At 36.3% G+C, this 19976-nt stretch overlaps 2 protein-coding genes across 6 annotated transcripts in view; both read right to left on the reverse strand.

Annotated features, from left to right (window-relative positions):
* Nucleotides 1–5541, reverse strand: part of LOC118740858 — a 68987-nt gene extending 63446 nt beyond the window's left edge. Inside the window, exon 1 of one of the 2 annotated variants that reach the window (XM_036472592.1) lies at nt 2944–5541. In XM_036472592.1, the coding sequence (XP_036328485.1) occupies nt 3108–4838 (1731 nt within the window). In that variant the 5' untranslated portion in view covers nt 4839–5541 and the 3' untranslated portion in view covers nt 2944–3107. Of the gene's footprint in view, nt 1–637 lie in introns of both variants that reach the window. The other variant, XM_036472591.1, reaches the window with a different exon arrangement.
* The window catches only part of LOC118740857, a 534289-nt gene that overhangs the window by 465520 nt on the left and 48793 nt on the right, over nt 1–19976 (reverse strand). The gene's annotated exons all lie outside the window — the stretch shown is intronic.

Here is a 19976-nt window from a genome sequence, read left to right on the forward strand (position 1 = left end):
TGAATAATTATTGATCTCAATCGAATTTCCGCAATTTCATTCAATAATTTCTTTGTTGAGTTGAGTCAAATTAAAACGAAGGCATGCAAAAACATTAAAAAGTGAACCAAAAGAAGCTAATTTCATTTTTTTTCGAATGTTGCCTCTGTGGCCACACAAGGAATATGGCGGCGCCCAATGGCACACAAGTACACAAAGTTCATATTTTTTGATTTTTTTTTACTATGCACATGTGTGGATGTTTTATGTATGTATGCCCGTGTGCGTGTGCTTGCTTGTTTTTTTCACATATCATCATCCGCATTGGCATGGCTCCATTGGCGTGTGGCGACAGTGCGCTTGGCGCTCTCCAACGAGTACGATAATCATTATACATATGTACATACATATGTATGTACAGCAGATCCACCAGCCACACTCTGCCACCGACCATCCAATTAATTTGTGGTTTATCAATTTAATTTCAGCAATATTTGTTACTTTACTTATATGTATATGGTAATTCTTCACTCAAAGTTTATTAATTACAAAGTTTATCGATATCAAATTAAAGTACAAGCAAAGTAGTAGCATTTATTTAGAATTAAACAAAATGAAATTGAAAGTTAAAATTCAGGATTATTATACAGATATGTACGTCTTTAAAAGCGAACCGTCTTTTCCGCCGTCTTTGTCTTAACTCACTCGTCGTTCTTCGCAATTTTGTCTTCGCTCTACCAGTAGTTGCCATCATTCTTCACTTCTTACAGTTGGATATTCGAGTTAGGGTTTCCACCCCACATTCGGCCATCCTATTACACATTCGCCTCGAATGTACCGTCGTCGTCGTCGATGTGAAATAACCATGGCTTCATGTATTCAGCACATGTCGTCGTGTTTCGTGGACCTTCACTATTGCCCACCTTTATGACGTCATAAGTATCGCTTGGTTTGACTTTAATAACTTGGTACGGACCCAAATACTTCGGTTTTAGTTTAAGTCCCCCACCAAACTGCGTCCTTTTTATCGCCACTAAGTCACTGATTTTGTATGTTTTCGGTGGTTTTCGTCGTAGATTGTAGCTTTTTTTGTTTTCAGTTTGCGTCTTTAGGATTTGAGATTTTGCATGCTTACGTAGTTCAACTCGGTCTTCGCTAAATGATTCAACGAATTGCTTTTCAATTAATTCTTAAAGCTTGACATCTTCTTTCGTTCTCATTTTGACACCTACGAGCAGTTCAAATGGCGTCATATCAATACTTCTGGAGAATGTTGAATTAAGAACTTGCTGGACTTTCTCAACGTATTTATACCATTTCGTTGAGTCATCTGTACTAAGTTTAGTTAAAACTGTACTCACAACGTCGTTTATTCGTTCCACCTGGCCGTTTGCGCGTGGAAGACCAGTGGTTATTTTCCGATGAATGATATTCTCAAGCTCACAATATTGTTTGAAGGCGTCTGATGTAAAAGCAGACCCACGATCGGATATAATCTGATAGGGATTTCCAAAAAGTACGCTTTGACTTCGCAATCTTTTAATAACTTCATCGGCTGACGTAAATTTTGTGGGATATAGCCAACAAAATTTGGTGAACGCGTCTACAACAACCAGTATATGCTTATATTGCTTGCACGTCGTTTCCAGTGGACCCACAAAATCAATGTGATACGTATACAAAGGAATATCGTCTTTTCGAATTGGATGTAACTCCCCTTCCTGTCTACCTTGTTTACGATTCGAGATAATACATGTTATACAGCAAGATATGTGTTGTTTTATTTTTTCTTCTAAATTCGGAATGAAGTATTCTTTTGTGATGAGATCTTTAGTCTTCTTCAAAGCAAAATGGCCTCTCTCATGTGCGTTCCTAATTATTTCTCGCTGTAGCGCTCGAGGGACTACCAAGAGTTCAGAATCCTTAACAATTTTGTAAAGCAAATCCCCTTTGAGAATAAAGTCGTTAAATGTGGATTTCTCTTGACTCGAAAATTTTTCAACGCTACTATGACAGCCAGTATTTCCAGTTCATAACTGCAAAATTTCCGCTCAGCATCCGACGTTTTTTTACTCATGTAATACACGGGGTGAAGTTGGCCGTCTTCTGGATATTTCTGTAATAGTATAGCTCCATAACCCTCGATGGAGGCATCTGTATGGATTTCCGTCTCACACTTCTGGTTAAAAATTTTAAGTACGGGTTTTTCAGTCAAAATTTGTTTTACGACATTAAAAGCGTTTATTTGGTTTGGACCAATTTCCAATTTTACGTCTTTCTTCATTAAGTCTGTCAAAGGTTTGGTTATTACAGCAAAATTTTTTATGAATTTACGAAAATAGCTTGCTAAACCCAGAAAACTTTGCAATTGCTTCATGTTCTGTGGCATTTTGTATTTTGAAATTGCCTCAACTTTGCGTTCTGATGGTGCCACTTGTTTATTTTCAATAACATGCCCCAAAAACTCGATTTTCTTTTTCAGAAACTGACATTTTTTCAAATTTAGCTTCAATTGGTAATCAGCACATAAATCAATAACTTCTTGCAAATTGCTTAATGCTTCATTTTCGTCTTTACCGGGAATAATTATGTCATCAACGTATGGCAGTGCTATGCCTTTGCGTGTAAGTTCTCGAAAAACCGCGTTGATGTGGCGTTGAAAAACTGCTGGTGAGTTGGTTAATTCAAAAGGAACCTTACAAAACTGGAATTGACCACTGTGGGTCACAAAGGCTGTATATTTTCGGCTAGCTTGAGCCACGGGAACGTGGAAGAAACCGTTTTCTAAATCAATCGTGCTAAATATGGTTGCATCCTGCAGTCCCTCTAATTGATCCTCGATCAGAGGCAAAGGAAAATTGTCTTTTATTATTACTCTATTGATTCGCCTATAATCGATACAAAGTCTAGGCGAACCATCGCGTTTTCTTACAAGGACTATTGGGCTAGAAAATTCTGACTCACTTGGTTCGATAATGCCTTCTTTTAGCCATTCGTCAATTTTACTGTCGACGATACATCTTTCGGTAAACGGCAGCCTACGCGGTCTTGAACATATAGGCGTTTCGTCTGTTACAATAATGTCCATAACAACATTCGTGCACTTTTGCCCATTGGGCTTATAATTATTAATCATTGCACATACTTTGGCTTTTGTATTTAAACTCGACGTCTATTTTTAAAAAAGAAAAGTCTTTACTTGAATTTAACTTTCGAATGAAAACGTTACCCCCTTTTAAACTTATCCAGGCTTCTTGCAATATTTCACGCCCTATAACAACTTCGACGTCTATGCATTTTGATGGAATTACTAAAAAGTTCATTTCAAAATAATCGTCATCAATTCTTACAGTTTCTTTGAAACTACCAATTGGTTTAATTTTATTTTCATTGCGTTTTTCACCAACACCCACTAATTGAATTTGTACCTCGCGCAGTTCAGGCTTATTTAAATGTTGAAATACATTTTGTGTAACCAAATTGAATTTACTTCCAGTGTCTAATAAGGCGATGAATTTCTTTCCGCCTATTTCAATACTTTTGTTCAAGGCATCGTCTTCTGTACTCATATAATTAACATTTGTTTTGGGTTTGCTATCTTTTTTCACACCACATTCATTCGCTATGTGCCCAAATTTATTACACTTAAAGCATTTGCGTCCTAACGCTTTATTTTCGCAATTGCTTGATAAATGGTCTTTTCCACCACAATTAAAACAAATAATGTCTCTATTTCTTTTGTTTATTACTGACTTCTTGTCACTCGTCTGGGCATTAAATTCATTATTCTTTTCACGAATTTTTTCATAGCATTTTAATTTGCTCTTAAAATCTTGCATATTTGTGGCATTGTATAAAATAGATTTATTAACACTCAAATCTCGTATGCCGTCAATGACATATTGCATCAACGCATTGTCGTCAATATTTCCCCTTGATGCCATTTCACGCATCGTAAAAAAATATTCTTGTATACACTCATCACTCTTTATTTTCCTTTCAGACATTTGTTTGTGAAGCGTTGCGCTATTTGTTGTTGTTTTAAACTCGCTAAGCAATGCAGCCTTCAGTTTATTCCACGAAACTATACCCCTCTCGCTAGACACAAACAATTTAGCAATACCTTTGAGTGATTTCTTTGCGAATACAAATTTTTGGAAATCATCCCACCCCATCATTGCTGCAGTCTCTTCGAATTCTGCAATCCACACGTTTACCGGCATTTTTTCGGTGCCATCAAACATACGGATAGAGTCCTCGATATCGCGGAAGTTCATCACGAATTTCGGTAATTGCATTCTGGGTATATTTTTGTTTACACCGTTTTCTTCGTTTTCTACCGACACGAAACACTCGTTGCTCATTTCACTCTGTTGACGCTTTCGGCGTGCGCTACCTTCTCTGTTTTGCATTTTTGTAGCTTTCTTATACTCGTTGGTCGCGTTGGCGCCTGCGTGGCCTGCCGATTCGTTTTCACTAATATTCTCTTCACTTTCAACTTCATCGTCTTCGTTCTCTGTTTCACTATCTTCATCGCGACAACCTTCATTTAACAAATGTCCATTTTGCAGATTGTGGAAAATATGCAGTATCATATCATGTTCATCGTAATTAATTGTAAGCAAATTACAAATTGAAATTAAATCGCACTCCTTTAGGTTTTGTTTAATATATTCGCACTTCTTTGCATATTTTTCATCGTATTCATTGAAATCAAAACCCGCGAACTCTCTTAATCGTTTTCTGTTGTCTCTGTCGCCTTCTCTCCCAAATACATACTTATGTAAAGCCACAATATTTTTCTTATTGGAAACACGCAAATTTCTTCGAACATTCTCGAAATCAAACAAACGCGACATTGTGAAATGCAAATTTCTTTTATTTAATCACATTAATTCAGTCACAGGATTGTTGCTACTTGTTTTTCGGTCACACGAATTAAGAAATTAAACCGTTTTTATAAATTACACTACCGCACTACAAGGCATTGGTTGAGCCCCCATATTTATGGTAATTCTTCACTCAAAGTTTATTAATTACAAAGTTTATCGATATCAAATTAAAGTACAAGCAAAGTAGTAGCATTTATTTAGAATTAAACAAAATGAAATTGAAAGTTAAAATTCAGGATTATTATACAGATATGTACGTCTTTAAAAGCGAACCGTCTTTTCCGCCGTCTTTGTCTTAACTCACTCGTCGTTCTTCGCAATTTTGTCTTCGCTCTACCAGTAGTTGCCATCATTCTTCACTTCTTACAGCTGGATATTCGAGTTAGGGTTTCCACCCCACATGTATGTATGTATTTTTTCCTTGTTATTGTTTGTTTTCATTGCTTCTGCTGTTCGTTTACTGTGCGCCCTGTTTGCACAAATTTTAATTTGGCGGCTTAACCTTTTCATTTGTTGGCGTATTTTATTGGTCATTGGCGTTCGACGCCATGTGGCGCAACAAAGCTCCAAATAGCAGCTAATATTGGTTGCACAGACATACAAACATTCAGTTACGCATTCGTACGAGCAAAAAACATTTAAAATTGCGTGCGTATTTCTTTTTCGCAATGGCGTCTACTCTGCTTCACATTTGTAGTCCATATGCAAAATTGTTCTTCTATGTAACTACCCACATCTCTACGCATGTTCATTAGGGTGGTACAAAAATTGATGAGATAAAGTAAAGTCGGAATTATTATGCACTCACTCCTAGTATTGTCCTAGGCCGAAAAAATACTCCTATTTTTAGTTTGAAATCAAAAAAAATTTATTGGTCGCTCAAAGCGCTCAAAGTTCTCCATGTATTTCATATGGGGAAAAAAACAACTTTTCGTAGAAATGGTATAGAGTTCTTAAAAATCAATATTTTGCGATGGGAAAACTCTGCTTCTCTGCAGGAGATTCCCTGTAATAATATCACAATTTTTTCGTAGTAACTATAATTTATAGGTCAATCAAAAACCCCCAAAACCCCCCTAAAAATGCAATGAGGGCTCTAATAAAAAAATCGTTGGTATTAAAAAATGGTTAAATAAACAATTGGGTAGTAATATTGGAAGTCTCCTGAAGAGAACCAGAGTTCTCCGATCGAAAAATATTGATTTTCATGAATTCCCTACCATTTCTACAAAAATTTGTTTTTCCCCATATAAAATACATGAAAAACTTTAAGCGCTTTGAGCGTCCTCTAAATATTTTTTTTTATTTCAAAATAAAAAATTGGGGGTATATTTTTTTCCACATAGAACAAACCTAGGGGGTGAGAGCATTAAAATTCCGACATTCCTCGTTTTGGACCACCCTTATGTACATAAATACATATGTATGGACCAGTGCCTGTTGGTCATTACTCATTTGGACAGTCAGAAGTCGCATCTCTGCGGCTTGTCCATTAGTTCGATGGTCGCCTTTTAATAACCATCAATTATTCAAATGCTCACTTAATTGGACTCTTTTTGAAATCAACTTGAATTTTGCTGTTTTTCTTTCCTAGAGGTCGACCGATTTCGATAATTCTTTTTGCCTCGGAGAGGTACTATCTCAGAGGTGGGCCCATACTAATCTGGTTAAGATCCGATCATTGGATCATGAAATATATATATATATATATTTTGTTTTTATGTCGGGTTTTTTTTTTGTTAAAAATTATTTGTTTTATTTCAGTGGATTCGATTGTCTTTAATTTAATTTATTTTTTTCACTTTTAATTTTCTTTATTTGTATTCTTTTACTTTATTTTATTTTTATTTGATTTTCTTTTGTTATTTACTCTTTTTATACCCGAGCGCACTTGTGCACAAGGGTATATTAATTTTGTTCACATAACGGTTGTTTGTAACAGCCAAATCGAATCGAGATAGATATAGACAAATGTATACATAAATGATCAGAATGAAAAGAGAAATCGATTAAGCCATGTCTGTCTGTCCGTCCATCCGTGTACACGATAACTCTAGCAAAAATTGAGATATCTCAACGAAATTTGGTATGTAGGTTTCCATTTATCCAAGGTAGGTTGGTTTTGAGCGAAATCGGACTGTAACCACGCCCACTTCCCATATAATGGTAATTTTCAGAAATACGAAAACTGCGATATTTTAGTAACTACCGGAGATTATTCACTCAAAATTGATATTTACAATAAGTTTTAGACGAAAAATAAGAATATTGTAAATTTTCGGAAAATGGGCGTAGCTACGCCCACTTATGGTTACATGTGTATATCTTGGTAACCGCTGCACCAATTTCTTCCAAACTTGGCACAGTTGTTGGCCTTCGCACAACATACCAAATGCAGAGAACGTATATTTATAGAGAAGGTCCAAGAACTGTGAATGCCACATTTTTCGAGCCAACTAAACTGGCGAAGCGCATTTTAAGAGCGACAAATATTTGGTATACTTAACAGCGAAAGCAAAATACAAAGCAGAAAAGCAGAATATTAACAGAGCTAAATCTCACGAGAGCATTTGGAATGTTAATTAAACATGAATATTGAAGATTTTTGTGATATTTTGGGAAAATTTTCAAATAGAAAACCCAAGTAAAAGAAATTAAATTTTTGTTCAATGATTTGTACAAGTAACATGAAATTAAATCGAAAATAGTATATAACATTCCCGATTTTTGTGATATTTTATTAATAATTGCAAATAGAAAAGTCCCATGTGTTTGTGTTTTTTTGTGAAAATATTTTTTTATACAAAAATCCTTTTCCCCGGTGATTTCCACAAATACTGTGAAAATAAATCGAAAGGTTATATAGCATTTTTCGATTTTTGTAATATGTTGTTAGATTTTCAATTATAAAACTATTGGTATTAGATTTTTTTTGTGAATAGTTTTTAGGGGAAAAAATAATTTCTTCTCGGTGATTTGTACACACAACGTTCAAATAAATCGAAAATATTATATAACATTTTCCAATTTTTGTGTTATTTTCAAGTAAAAAACTATTGGTATTGGACTAAAAAAAAACCTGTGAAAAGAATTATTTTCCTTTTTTTTTGTAGAGATCTCACAAAACTAAGTCGAAAGTCTGTATGAATTTTTTCCATATTTTCGATATTTATGGAAATAATTCAGTTTTTAATTATTTTCGACTTGGAAACTTTTTTTAAAAATACTTAAAATCTGAAAACGTCGGATTTTCGCAGCAATTAGTAAAGATCACGCTAATCTAAGCCGAAACTATTTAACAAATTTTTCAACATTTTCAATATTTATTCAGTTTTCAAATATGTTCTAATAAAGTCGTGTAAGTGGCAGCTCCGCTACTCATGTGCATATTTGTCCCCCACATTGTCATTTACATATCTAATTTATTAATAACTAAACCTAAATTTATAAAGCACATATTTGTAAACTTCATTTCATTACCTATTTCTGCTACCAAATTTTTCATGCATCCAAAAAGACAAACAAATGAGAATGTAAGTATGTATGCATTTATAAATGTACATATAAACATACATATACACGATTGTTCTGCTTTCGTCTTCCCCTCGCCGCTTCCATCTACACAAATTATTCGATTTCTGCGAATCGGCACCAGATTGGCACGTGCGCGAAATCATTAACCCCATGTTTGCGAAATATTTACATTTTCGCATAAGTTTGCATTTAATAAAGCAATACTCGTACATTTTGTATGGTGAATAATATTAATTAATTTAAAATTCTGCATATAACCATGTTCTCGACGATACATGTAACTTTCATAAAGATTAAACATAAAAATTGTGCTTCATTAACAGTTGCAACCAGCTGAAACCAAAAAAACTATGTCCGCTAAATGGGTTAAAGACCAACTGGAATTGACATTTTTTACACGCATACATGCATATATTCATATACACATGTACAGTGGAGTAGCACTAGGTTGAACATTGCATTGCTTGTACTTTGATGTGTTTGAATCTTTTACGGTACTGAAGATTTGCTTACGGTTGAAAAATATTAAAAATCGTCCGTGCATATATGTAAATATATTTTTATAAACGCTTTGAAGTATAGAAAATTTTAATTTTAAAAAATAAATAAAATAATTTTTTTGTATATATATAAATTTTGTTCAAGGCACATTGACCCACCTGTACAAAAATTGTGGCGCGGCATGGACAAAAATTTTACAATTTCGGACCGAAAAATATGAAAACGAGCTAAGTTGCCACGTTACATCTGTGAACTTCCGATAAAACCACATATGTTTGTGATTTTACAAGTTTTGATTTTATTAAAAAAAAATTAATGTATTTTGCTGCAGAAAACGTACACTTTTATTTAATGTTTATTAAGATGACACTTTAAAATACTAGTTAATGATTGAAATATTGGTATGGAACAGAGAAATAGAGTGTTTTGTCAAAAATTACCAAAAATTGCCAAGATTCGAGATAACTTATTTTACTGGATATAGAGAAATAATTGCCAATTTTCACTTGGCTGGCCGAGATTTCTTCATTTTAAGATTTTAGAATTTTTGTGTCGGATTGACAAAGTTGCGCTTGTTGGTGATGAATTTGCGGGGAGATGTGCTGCGGTTATTTTTATGAATGAATTTACTTGGCCTTGAGAAATGCGCGCATGCGTTATGAAAGAAATAGTTATTGTTGTATTTGAGTATGCGCGTAATTATGTGCATATGTATGTATGCTGCCGTGAGTTGTAAATATGTACATTTGTGTGTATGTGCGTAGTATTTTGGCAGTAATATGCACATACATACATATATATGTACGCATGTAAAAACGTTATCAGTTAATGGAGTACGTATGCATGGGGGAAATGCATTTTCATTTGACTCCAAAACTATTGGGGCATATTCGTAGACCAAATAAGTTAAAGTTTCTCAGTCCCAAAAAAGAAAGAAATTAGTTGCATCTTTTTTTCACAGATGCCTAATCCATTGAAAATGATGTGAAAAAGCTGTAACTAACTTTAGTGTCGACTTTATTTTTACTATGAAAAACAGTGAAAAATGATAATGCAACTTATTTTCTCAATATAAATAACTTCGACAAAAACAACTTTGAAGTTTACACGTGCAGTGCAATCAATGCATTTGTACGCGTTTTGTCAATGTATCCATCTTTGAAGTGGATTTGTGGGAAAACTATGGCAGCTAGAAAACTGCAGTTTGTTGCATTGAAAATATCGTGTCTATAAACTACCATTAGAATCGTTAAATATATAAAAACCGATTTTCTTCGCTTTTAATGCCGACATCAAATCACCAAACAGTGCGCATTTGCGTTTTTTGGTCAATGTGTTGGTGTTTAAAGTGAATTTGGGGAAAAACTAAGGCAGCTAGAAAACTGTGGTTTGTTGCATTGAAAATAGCGTAGCATCTACCATATGAATCGGTAAAAAAGTAAAAGTCGATTTTTTCAACCCAAATGCCGACGGCAAATCAGCCACGAATTTGCCAATTGCATCATACTACATATTTGCATAACTTTCACTTTTTAGATTCACAAAATTGTATCTCTCGCATACATATGCATGTACACAATATGTACATATTACATATTTCGACCTATGCATGCATTTATTTTAAATAATTAACCAATTTAAAGAACAATAAAAGCGAGGTAAAAACGTAAAAAGCCATCAGCATTTCATTTCTAACAAGAAAAATATGCATTTGCTTTGATGAGACAATTTCTGTTAAATTTATTTTGCCTCTGGCTGGGCTCTGTTAAAATTCGATTGTCTCTGGCTTGCCGCTCTTAAAATGCGCTTCGCCAGTTTTGTTGGTATTTGACAGTTTCCACGCTGATCCGTTCTTGGTCCTTCTCTATAAATATACGTTCTCTGCCAAATGGACAACAACTACGCCCACATCCCATATAACGGTAATTTAGAGAAATACAAAATCTTCGATAAATCACTAAATATTAAAGCTAATTTATTCAAAATTGATGCTTGCAACAATTCTTAACCAAGAAATACATTTATGTTAAAATTTTGCAAAATGGGCGTGGCACCGCTCACTTATGATCACATATATGTATATCGGTAACCGTTCTACCAATTTGTACCAAACTCGGTATTTTCATTGTGCTTGACACATGAAAGCAAAAAGTTGAAAATTATTGAAATCGGACTAAAATTGAGGCCGCTTTTCATATAACGGTAAATTTCAGAACTGCTTGAAACTTCAAAATTTCGAAATCTAAGGACCCTAATTTATTCAAAATTGATACGCCCATGTAGCGGTAGCTTTCGGTAAGGTGAAAAACATATATTTGATACGTGCGCCGGGTATTTAATGTTCGGCTCCGCCCGAACTTAAACTTTCTTACTTGTTTGTACGTTATTTTATTTAACATTATTTTCTTTCTTTTTTTGTTTCGTTTTTATTTCCTTTTATGCTCTTATTTGAAGTTTAGTACTCATAAAAAAGTCACAGCAGGAAATCAAATTTTATTTCTTAATTTTTCTTTTTCTTCTTTTTTTACTTCATAACTGATTTAATTTAAACCGCTGAGTGCTGAATTATTAAATTCGTGTGCAATTTCACAGGAAAGGCATGAAAGAAAACACTTCAACGCAGAAGGATGCGTGAAGTAGCCAACGGTGCTGCGACACCATGCGAAGAAAGAAATTTAATGAATATGTTGGAATGCTTTGAAAGTAAGTAAAACAAAATCAGATTGAAGGAAAAGGGATAAGTGTTGAGCACCGAGATGCTTATCGCCATGCAAAGGTAGTTGAAAGAAATTCTTGTTTTACATAAATAATAATAAGGCTAGTCAAAGAAGTAAAAATGACATAACTCAAATCAAGTATTAATGGAAAATAAAAAGTTCCATTTAAAAAGTAGTTTTTGATAGCATTGACTGACTCTAAAACAAGAGCCGTAAGCCGTACATTAGACTGTCCCAAAAACCCAAAGTTGTTTTTTTTTAACGCATACCCGCTCATTTTATTTGTTTTGAATTTTATGCAATTCTTTGTGCAGTTCGGGTGTTTTGTTAACTTACTCATTTTACTTCTTTATAAGGCGGTATTACTATAATCCCTAGAGTATTTGGGCGTATTATTTAGTAAATCTGCGATTTTAGTTTTTTACCAGGTAGTCAGGATCTTTTTCCAGAGGACCATAAATTTTAATATACATATTTCCAAAAGCATATACAAAATATAGAAATATGAGTACCAATTTAAAGAAAAATTCTAAATAAGATTAATTATGACTTTTCTTTCCAATATCCTCTTGGAACATGTCAAAAATGCCCTTTAAAAATATTATCCTTCAAGATTTTTAATTTTTAATGCACCAATTTTTTTTGGTGATGCCCCAGCCAGCAAAGAAACGTAAAATTGGCCGACAGTGCAGTTTAGTTCAATTTTCCGTATCCGCAAACGAATAGGAAAAACTCCTACAGTTATCATCAATTTTCGTATCCGGAAAACGTTCGAAATGTTCGAAAAAGATGATGTCATTTGAAAGCAATAACTGTATTTCATTTGCTCAAGCTAAACATTTGAAAGCATGCATGCGAAGTAAGTTGGCAGTGGCTGAGCGTGCAGAGAAGTGTGCCGCTATTTGCTAGCTTCCAGAAGGTGCCGAGTTCCGTCAGGCGCTTCCTAATTTTATTTTATTTCTTTAGAACCATGAAAAAGTATCTGTGAAGTGCAGAAGAAAGCGTATTGAACGAAAAATTCAATCAGACAAATTTCAGAAAAAAAACAACCGAAAACGTATCCGTTTCACATACGGTTGTCTGTACATACGTTTCTGCCGCACACATTAGTGGGAAAACGGATCGTCAAAGTATCCGTAAATGGAATCAGTAAACGGACAAAAATCCGCACTGCAACCACTTTTTTGTCTTTTTTTCGGATCGGTTTTCGGATTTTTGCTGAAAGCAGAAAATACAGCAAAGATAGGCAGCTAAACGAAATGTACTTAATGGTTGAAAAATATTTTCCTTAAAAAAATTTCTGTTGTTATATAGTTAATCTATCTTAATTATATTTACCTTATTTCCGTCTGTGAAAATTTTGGCGACAATTATTTGGCGGGTTGGAAACCCGCCCACGCGTGCGTCGAGAAATGAAAGCTGAAGTTGACACAAAAAAATTGCACTCCTGGTATATGGAATTTAGTTATGTTTTAATTCGTTTTCGTTTTCCTTAATTGCTTCGCAGTAGCCAGCAACCCGCTAGACACATTAAGCACTTAGGTAAGTGTTAGAAGAGTCAACAACAGTCTATCTGTTTGCTTAGCACTTTTCAGTTTTAAATTCATACATAAGTAGTTGAACGATATCCCGTTTTTTTTATTTTACTTCATAAACCTTTCCAACTCTCACGCACGAGCAATTTAATTTCACTGCAAACAATGATTTTATTTTTATTGGGCGACTATACAAATCTTTGTTGTTTCCATGCACATATGTATGTATGTATGTACATATGTAGGAGTATGTGTAAACACTTCCTCGCAGCGGTGTATAAATCGCGTCCTTTTTAGCAGCAAAAAAAGTTTTAGTGCCGCACAATTACGCGCTTAATTATCCACAAAATAGGCAGCGAGCAGAGCACAGACAGCGCAAGGCAGCGGAAGTGGAGTGCTCGCACTAAACGCAGGTGAGTGGATGAGTGATTGCAACGAGCTGGCATACAAAGGAAATACACTAACAGTGTTGCATGTAGCAGAAATCCACACATACACGCACAGGTAAATATGTACGTATAATTTAGTTTCAGTTTAAGTTTAGTTTAAATACCAGCAAAAAGTGTGGCATCCATGTGGCTGGGTGGGCATCAAAAAGTTTCACTTAAATTGCTCTTTTCAACTTTGATGCGCGCGTGTTTCACATTTTCGCATACAACAACAACAACAAAATAGCAGTGTAGCGTAGCTATTTAAAGTTTCTTCGTTTTTTTTTTTTTTTTTTTTTTTTTTTTTTATAGAGTAACGGTAAACTGATACACAAACGTATGCTTTCGATACTGTCTGTGCAGGTAAAGTTAAAACTTTTGCGGCAGCTGCGCAGGTGGAGTTTGTATGAAGTTTGTGTGGTGGTTATGCGGCCAGCAGCAGCGTTGATTGAAGCACTTGCAACTTTAAAAACGAGTTTTGGGGGTTAAGTTTAGGAGTCCAATGTTTCTTGCCGATTTTGTGGTGCGCAATTTTCGAAAGTTGAGAAGAAGTGAAAAGAGTCTGTGAAAAAGTGTGCGGGGAAGAAAATTCTTAAGCTTTTTCTTGAATGGAAGCTTTAGGCTTTTTTGTGCAATTTTTGCCAAATAAGTATTTTAATTTTCCGTGGTAAGTTTTTTTATAAAACATTTTATTTTTTGGTTTTAGTTTTTTTGTGTAATTTTTGTCAAGTAATTTTTGTTTGTTTTAGTTTTTAACTTCCTCAAATTAAAAAATATTTAATTTTTGAAAAAGTGTAGGCAATTTACTTTTTTTTAATTTTGCACATAAGGAAACTTGAAAATCCTAAAATTTCGCACTTTGGCTTTAACTTGATTAAGAAACTAATTTTTTTATTTTTTTTAGTTTTTGTCGGAACTCATATTATTAGCAAATTATTTAGATTTTGATGAAGACATTTTTTATTTTAAATTTTAAAATTTCTTAAATTTAAATTTTAAGTTTTTTTTATTTTACATAATTTGTTGAATTTCAGAAAAATTTTTTTTAACAAAATTTCTCTTTTTTTGATGTCCCTTTGCTTTGGTTCGTCTAATAACTTTTCGTTGTGAAAACTTTTTAAATAATTTTTTAGTTTTGACAATTTTTTGGGTGGTTAAAGTTTACTTCCAAAAACTAAGTTTTACCTAGAATTCCTGTAACATTTTGCGATTTTTCTTTCATTAACTTTTTTTCCGCACAAATCGCATGAACTTTCAGCGTTTTATTGTGACACTTGCCACACACGGCTACACGCACAATTAAGCAATCAAAACGCTTTTTAAGCAAAAAAAAATTTTAGCCGGCTTATACCGTTGTGCGTGCTTACACGCTTACTGTTCGCTAACGAATGATCTAATGCGATTCGTTGCCGTTGCTCTAATTTGAATTGATTATGTTTTGCGACTGGCTGACTGTTGGCTAGCGGCGACTGGCTGAGGGCCGGTTGCTCAAAGCCTGGTTGACACTAATCATCGATTAACATCGTTATCGACGTTTTCGACTCCATTCAAATAACATGGTGTCGGTAACGTCGATAACGATGTTTAACCGAGGATTAGTGTCAACCAGGCTTTGAGCAACCGGCCCTGACTGTTGGCTAGCGGAGGCTGCTGTGAATGACGCGGCGGCGGCGGCGACGACATGCGACGGCACTGTGACAACAAATACGGACAGCGATTATAAAAGACTGATGGAGCTGTTGCAGCGCTTGATGACTAGTGGCTCAGCTTTCTGTGGCAACTATGTGTGGCATGCCGACTGAGGATCGCACGAGGCGCTGCAGCAAAGCGCAACGCACGTACATATGTGCATATGTATGTACATAAATGAGGCAAGAGGGCTGGGCGCTTTTGCTGTTGATGGTGGTGCTGCCGCTACAATAGCTATTCACTGAGCTTAGGGGATGAGTTCACTACATAGATATGAGTATATATGTGTGTGTGTGTGCCTTTGAGGGTGTTTGTTTTTGTTTATTGCTTTGTGTGCTTTCATGGGGCTGTCCTTTGCGTTCACATTTCCCCTGTGCCAATAAAAAATTTCCCGCTATTTGTAGCGCGTGTGTTGTGGCAGTGCGTCTGCGCTTACTCTCTTTAGCGCCTTTGTTGCTGTTTTCATTGTTTTTTTTTTGCACTACTACTCGCTGGTGGTGCCTGTGCTACGCACACAGACAAAATCTTGAAAATTTTTGCAAAGACAGCGAATATCTTGCGCTCTCGCCAGCTCAGCGTTTTCTTTAGGGCGCCAACGCTTCCCTTCCCTTTCCCTATATCTTAATTTTATAAGATTTTTTTCCTATCGCTTGCTGCCTTTGTGAAATTCGAATTTTCATTGACTGCCTTTAGCCTTGCTTTCCTTGCCTTCCTCGTCCTCCTTGCGCCCCTCGCCTCCTTCATCTGACAGCTTCCAATTCCATGCACCTCGCTGTTGTGTACTGCTACGCCCTCCTTTCCTCCTTAAGGCACTATTAATGTTCCTATATCAATTGCTGTTGTTGTAGTTGTCCTTGCCACACCGCTTTTTTGTCATTTTTTCTTGATACTTCCTCTTTATCTGGTATCCTGACTACTTTACTTTATTACAGCCATTTGAGGTTGATTTTTTTGCACTCCTCGCAAACAAATGTTTGCATTTTCAGCTGAATGCATTGTTGTTGTTGTTATTGTTGTTGCAATTTTTTTGCATTCTTTTGGTATTTTTTTTTCTTTTTCTCTTTTTTTTTTGTTTCTGATTCCTGCCCTCCATAAAATATATTTGCTACTACAGCAAAGCTTACTTGCGCTCTAGCGCTCTAGCGCTCTCGCTCTCTCTTCCCCTTTGCACAAGCTCTCTACACAAGCCAAAGTGAGAAGCATAGCAAGAAATTTAATTTCACATCATCAGCCACATCTCTTGCTCCTCTGTCCTATCCACGCCATTAAGTGGGTGGTGGCAGCCCTGCTTCACTATAGCCACATCTACAGTTACATTCGGTGCTACAGCCAGCACTTGCTCTGCTCCAAACGATTACTCACTGTAGAATTTATTTGGGATATCATTTTTGACAACTCAATTTATTTTTATTAATTTTCTGCAACTTCCCGCTCGACGTCAGCAACCATGCTGCTGCTGCGGCGCGCCCTCCCTTTTATGACCGCTCGTGGCACCAGCTACACGTTTCCAACAGCCTTCGTGCAGTTTCATACATACATATTTATTTGTCCACCCAATCGCCTTGATAGCTGCCACCAGCACTTCGCTCTTCTGCCTTCCCTTTGCTCGCTTCCCTCTTCACTCCCGTCTAGGATTGTTGCACTGCTTCCTAGTAACAACAAAGGCAAAAATTAACTGGATCCATTTTGTAACTTGGGGCTGAAGTCAGCTACCAAATGGAATATGCAGATTTGAGCTGATAAGGGTACCGCGACGTTTAAGGTAACAAAATCTTTAGAGTAGGCGAACTCAAAGTCTGCAAAGCGTAAAATTCTAACTGAGTCTTTCAAAATGCCAAATAAGTAGGAACTCTAAGCTACATCAAAGATCTCATAATCAATGCTCATGAAAAACGTTGGTGTTATAATGATGCCTTCAAAACAACCATGTGTTTCTTGAAAATAAAATTAATAATAATCTTATTCACTATTTGCTGCACCTAAACCCATGTGACTGGACGAGGCAAAGCAAGAAATGCCTGGGGCCTTGCGACGTCTACTAGAGCTGCCATATTAAGGAGCGCAAATTCGGTATTGGATTTGTGGAGGGAGAGAGATTCCGTCGCCGAGTACTATCGTTCACCCGGCAGACGAACGTCTAGCCACAATCCGCATTAGAGAGCGAGATTCTTCAACATCTCGCTCATCTGCGCCCATTCCCCGACGGAAGATATCAAAATCGTGCTTGGCGACTTCAATGCCACGGTGGGTAAGGGGGGATCTTTGGTGCCACTGTCGGGAAATTCGGGGCCGCCGTGAAACGTCCGATAACGGACAGAGGCTGATCTACTTCGCCGAGACCGAAAGATAGTGTAATGTACTACTTGGTTCCTGCATAAAAAGATCCATCAAGCTACATGGCTGTCTCTACATCGAAAAACGAGAAACCACGTTTCCAGTGTTTTAGACGTACGTACGTATCCAAGGGTCAAAGATAGACTCGGATTACTTTCCTGTTGCAGCCAAGACACGCACCTGCCTCTGTGCAGCACCGCCGCCGAAGAAGTAGTCAGATTTCTGCGAGCGCTAAAGAACAACTGGTAAGATAAGGCATGTCAGGAAGCTCCAGGGAAAAAAAGACGCTTAAAGCGCCACGCTGCGATCGAGCGCAAAGCGAGCCATGTGGGACAATTATAGGGAACTAAAGAGGGAAGCGAGACGTATTTGCCGCAATAAGAAGAAAGCGGCCGAAATACGTGAGTGCGAAGAGCTTGACCGTCAATGAACTAATTGGGCCCTATCAGTGTGGCCTTAGACCTGGCGAATCTACTATAGACCCACGATCCAGAAAATAAAGGTCGCGCCATTCGCGGACCGCTAACCCTCTCTTCGTCGATTTGACAGCATCCACCCAATCGCAGACGTCATAAAATACTTTTGTTTACATTCACTGTTGCCAACTTGATGCTTTTCGCACCAAATTTAGTGGGTATTCAAAACGCGAAAATTTTTGAGTTTTGTGCTTGGTGCGTTTTTGGTGCTTTTGTTTTTAGTTTGAAGACACCGAATTAGAAAATCTTAAAAAAATTTAAGCAAAATTTATTTCAATCGTAAGTGTGGTAAGCAATTTTACAAAAATTTAAACAAAATCATGGCACAGTGACAATCATAAGTGACAAAGCAATATGTGGCAGCACCTTCAATCATGCCAGAAGAAATCGACCGTTGTGCAAGAAACATTGATTTTTGAATCGGCATCCTTACAATAAAATTATGTATTCATATAAAGCCCATTAAATACACCAATAAAAATTTGGTGCTTTTTCAAAGTCAAAACTTGGCAACACTGCCTTTTGGTCGATGCTTCCTCTTTTTCTTGTCGAGTTCGTCTTGTTCTCTCATTCTGGTATTTTTTGACGGCACGGCCAGTTGCTCTCAGCTCGATTGGCGCAATCTTGTATTCTATCATTCTTGCTATAGACCAGGTATGACACATAACGCCAAATCTTGGAAAAGACCAGCGAGAATATGATCAACACTCACCACCTATTTATCGACTTCAAAGCCGCTGTCGACAGCACAAAAAGACATTGTGTTGGAGAAGATTATAAGAGCTGCAGAACTGAACAATTGTTTACAAGAGCGTTGCTGACGAATGCCGATGACATCGGCAACATCAGTAACAACAATCGCGAAATCCATTTGCCCTTTCCAAGTTGGACAAGGAAGCAAAGCGAATGGTTCTGTCAGTCAGTCAGTCAGTGCATTCGCGCCTTGGCACCCACGTCGCTGTTGTCAGTTACAAATTTGAAAAAGTGGACGACTTCGTTTATTTGGGAACCAGCATTAACACCAATAGTAATGTCAGCATCGAGAACAAGTTTTAGTTTTCTATGCCTGCTTTAGAAAGCACTTGTCATGAGCTTTCCGATAAGAATATTTATTTTAGTGGAAAAAATATTTAGTCTAGAATTTTTGAGTTTTATTGAGTTTTAATAATATTTTGGTACGGAAATTTGGATTTCATTTAAGTATCACTATACGAAAGCTTGACTTTTTTCTTCTATAATGCAATGCAATCCAAATCAGTCGAACCCAAACGAAACCAATAAATTCAATTCGAAATTCGAAGTAAAAATTAGGGGACTTTCCGATCGACGTTAGAATGGCGAGATTTCTGTCGTTATAATTACCGTCACATATCTTGTAAAATATCCGCAGATTCAGAAATCAGTTTTGTTGCACTCTAAAAAAAAATTCCGAACCTATTGGTCGCCTTTTTACATTTGTCGTCATATCTTCGGCATTTACAGATGGATATATAGATGTTCCTGACTCGAGTAGTCCTTTTTTGTTTCAAAGTTCATTGATCTCAATTTCCTTGCAAAAGTACCTTAGACTCAGGGGTGTAGGGCAAACTATTAATTCCTTGGCTTGTAAGGTAGAACGGTCTATTATGTGTATTATACAAAAGTGATCTGTACGCTACTCTCTGATTAGTTTAAGTGGCAATTAAAAATTTCATAAGCCAATAAAAAGGAACTAATATTTTATATATACGTCCAGTGAACTGGGGCGCATTAAAATAAATACCACCGCATCGAGGAGCGCATCTACAAGGCAGATAAGTAAGTATCTCCTTGAATTTATGGTCAGCCATTGAACGACCGATGCACTCATAAATTTACCCAAATGTTCGATCGATGGAGAAGCACACAAACG

This window comes from Rhagoletis pomonella, unplaced genomic scaffold (genome assembly GCF_013731165.1).
Source record: "Rhagoletis pomonella isolate Grant_MI unplaced genomic scaffold, Rhpom_1.0 Rhpom_scaffold_00006, whole genome shotgun sequence".
Classification (NCBI taxonomy): Eukaryota; Metazoa; Arthropoda; class Insecta; order Diptera; family Tephritidae; genus Rhagoletis; species Rhagoletis pomonella.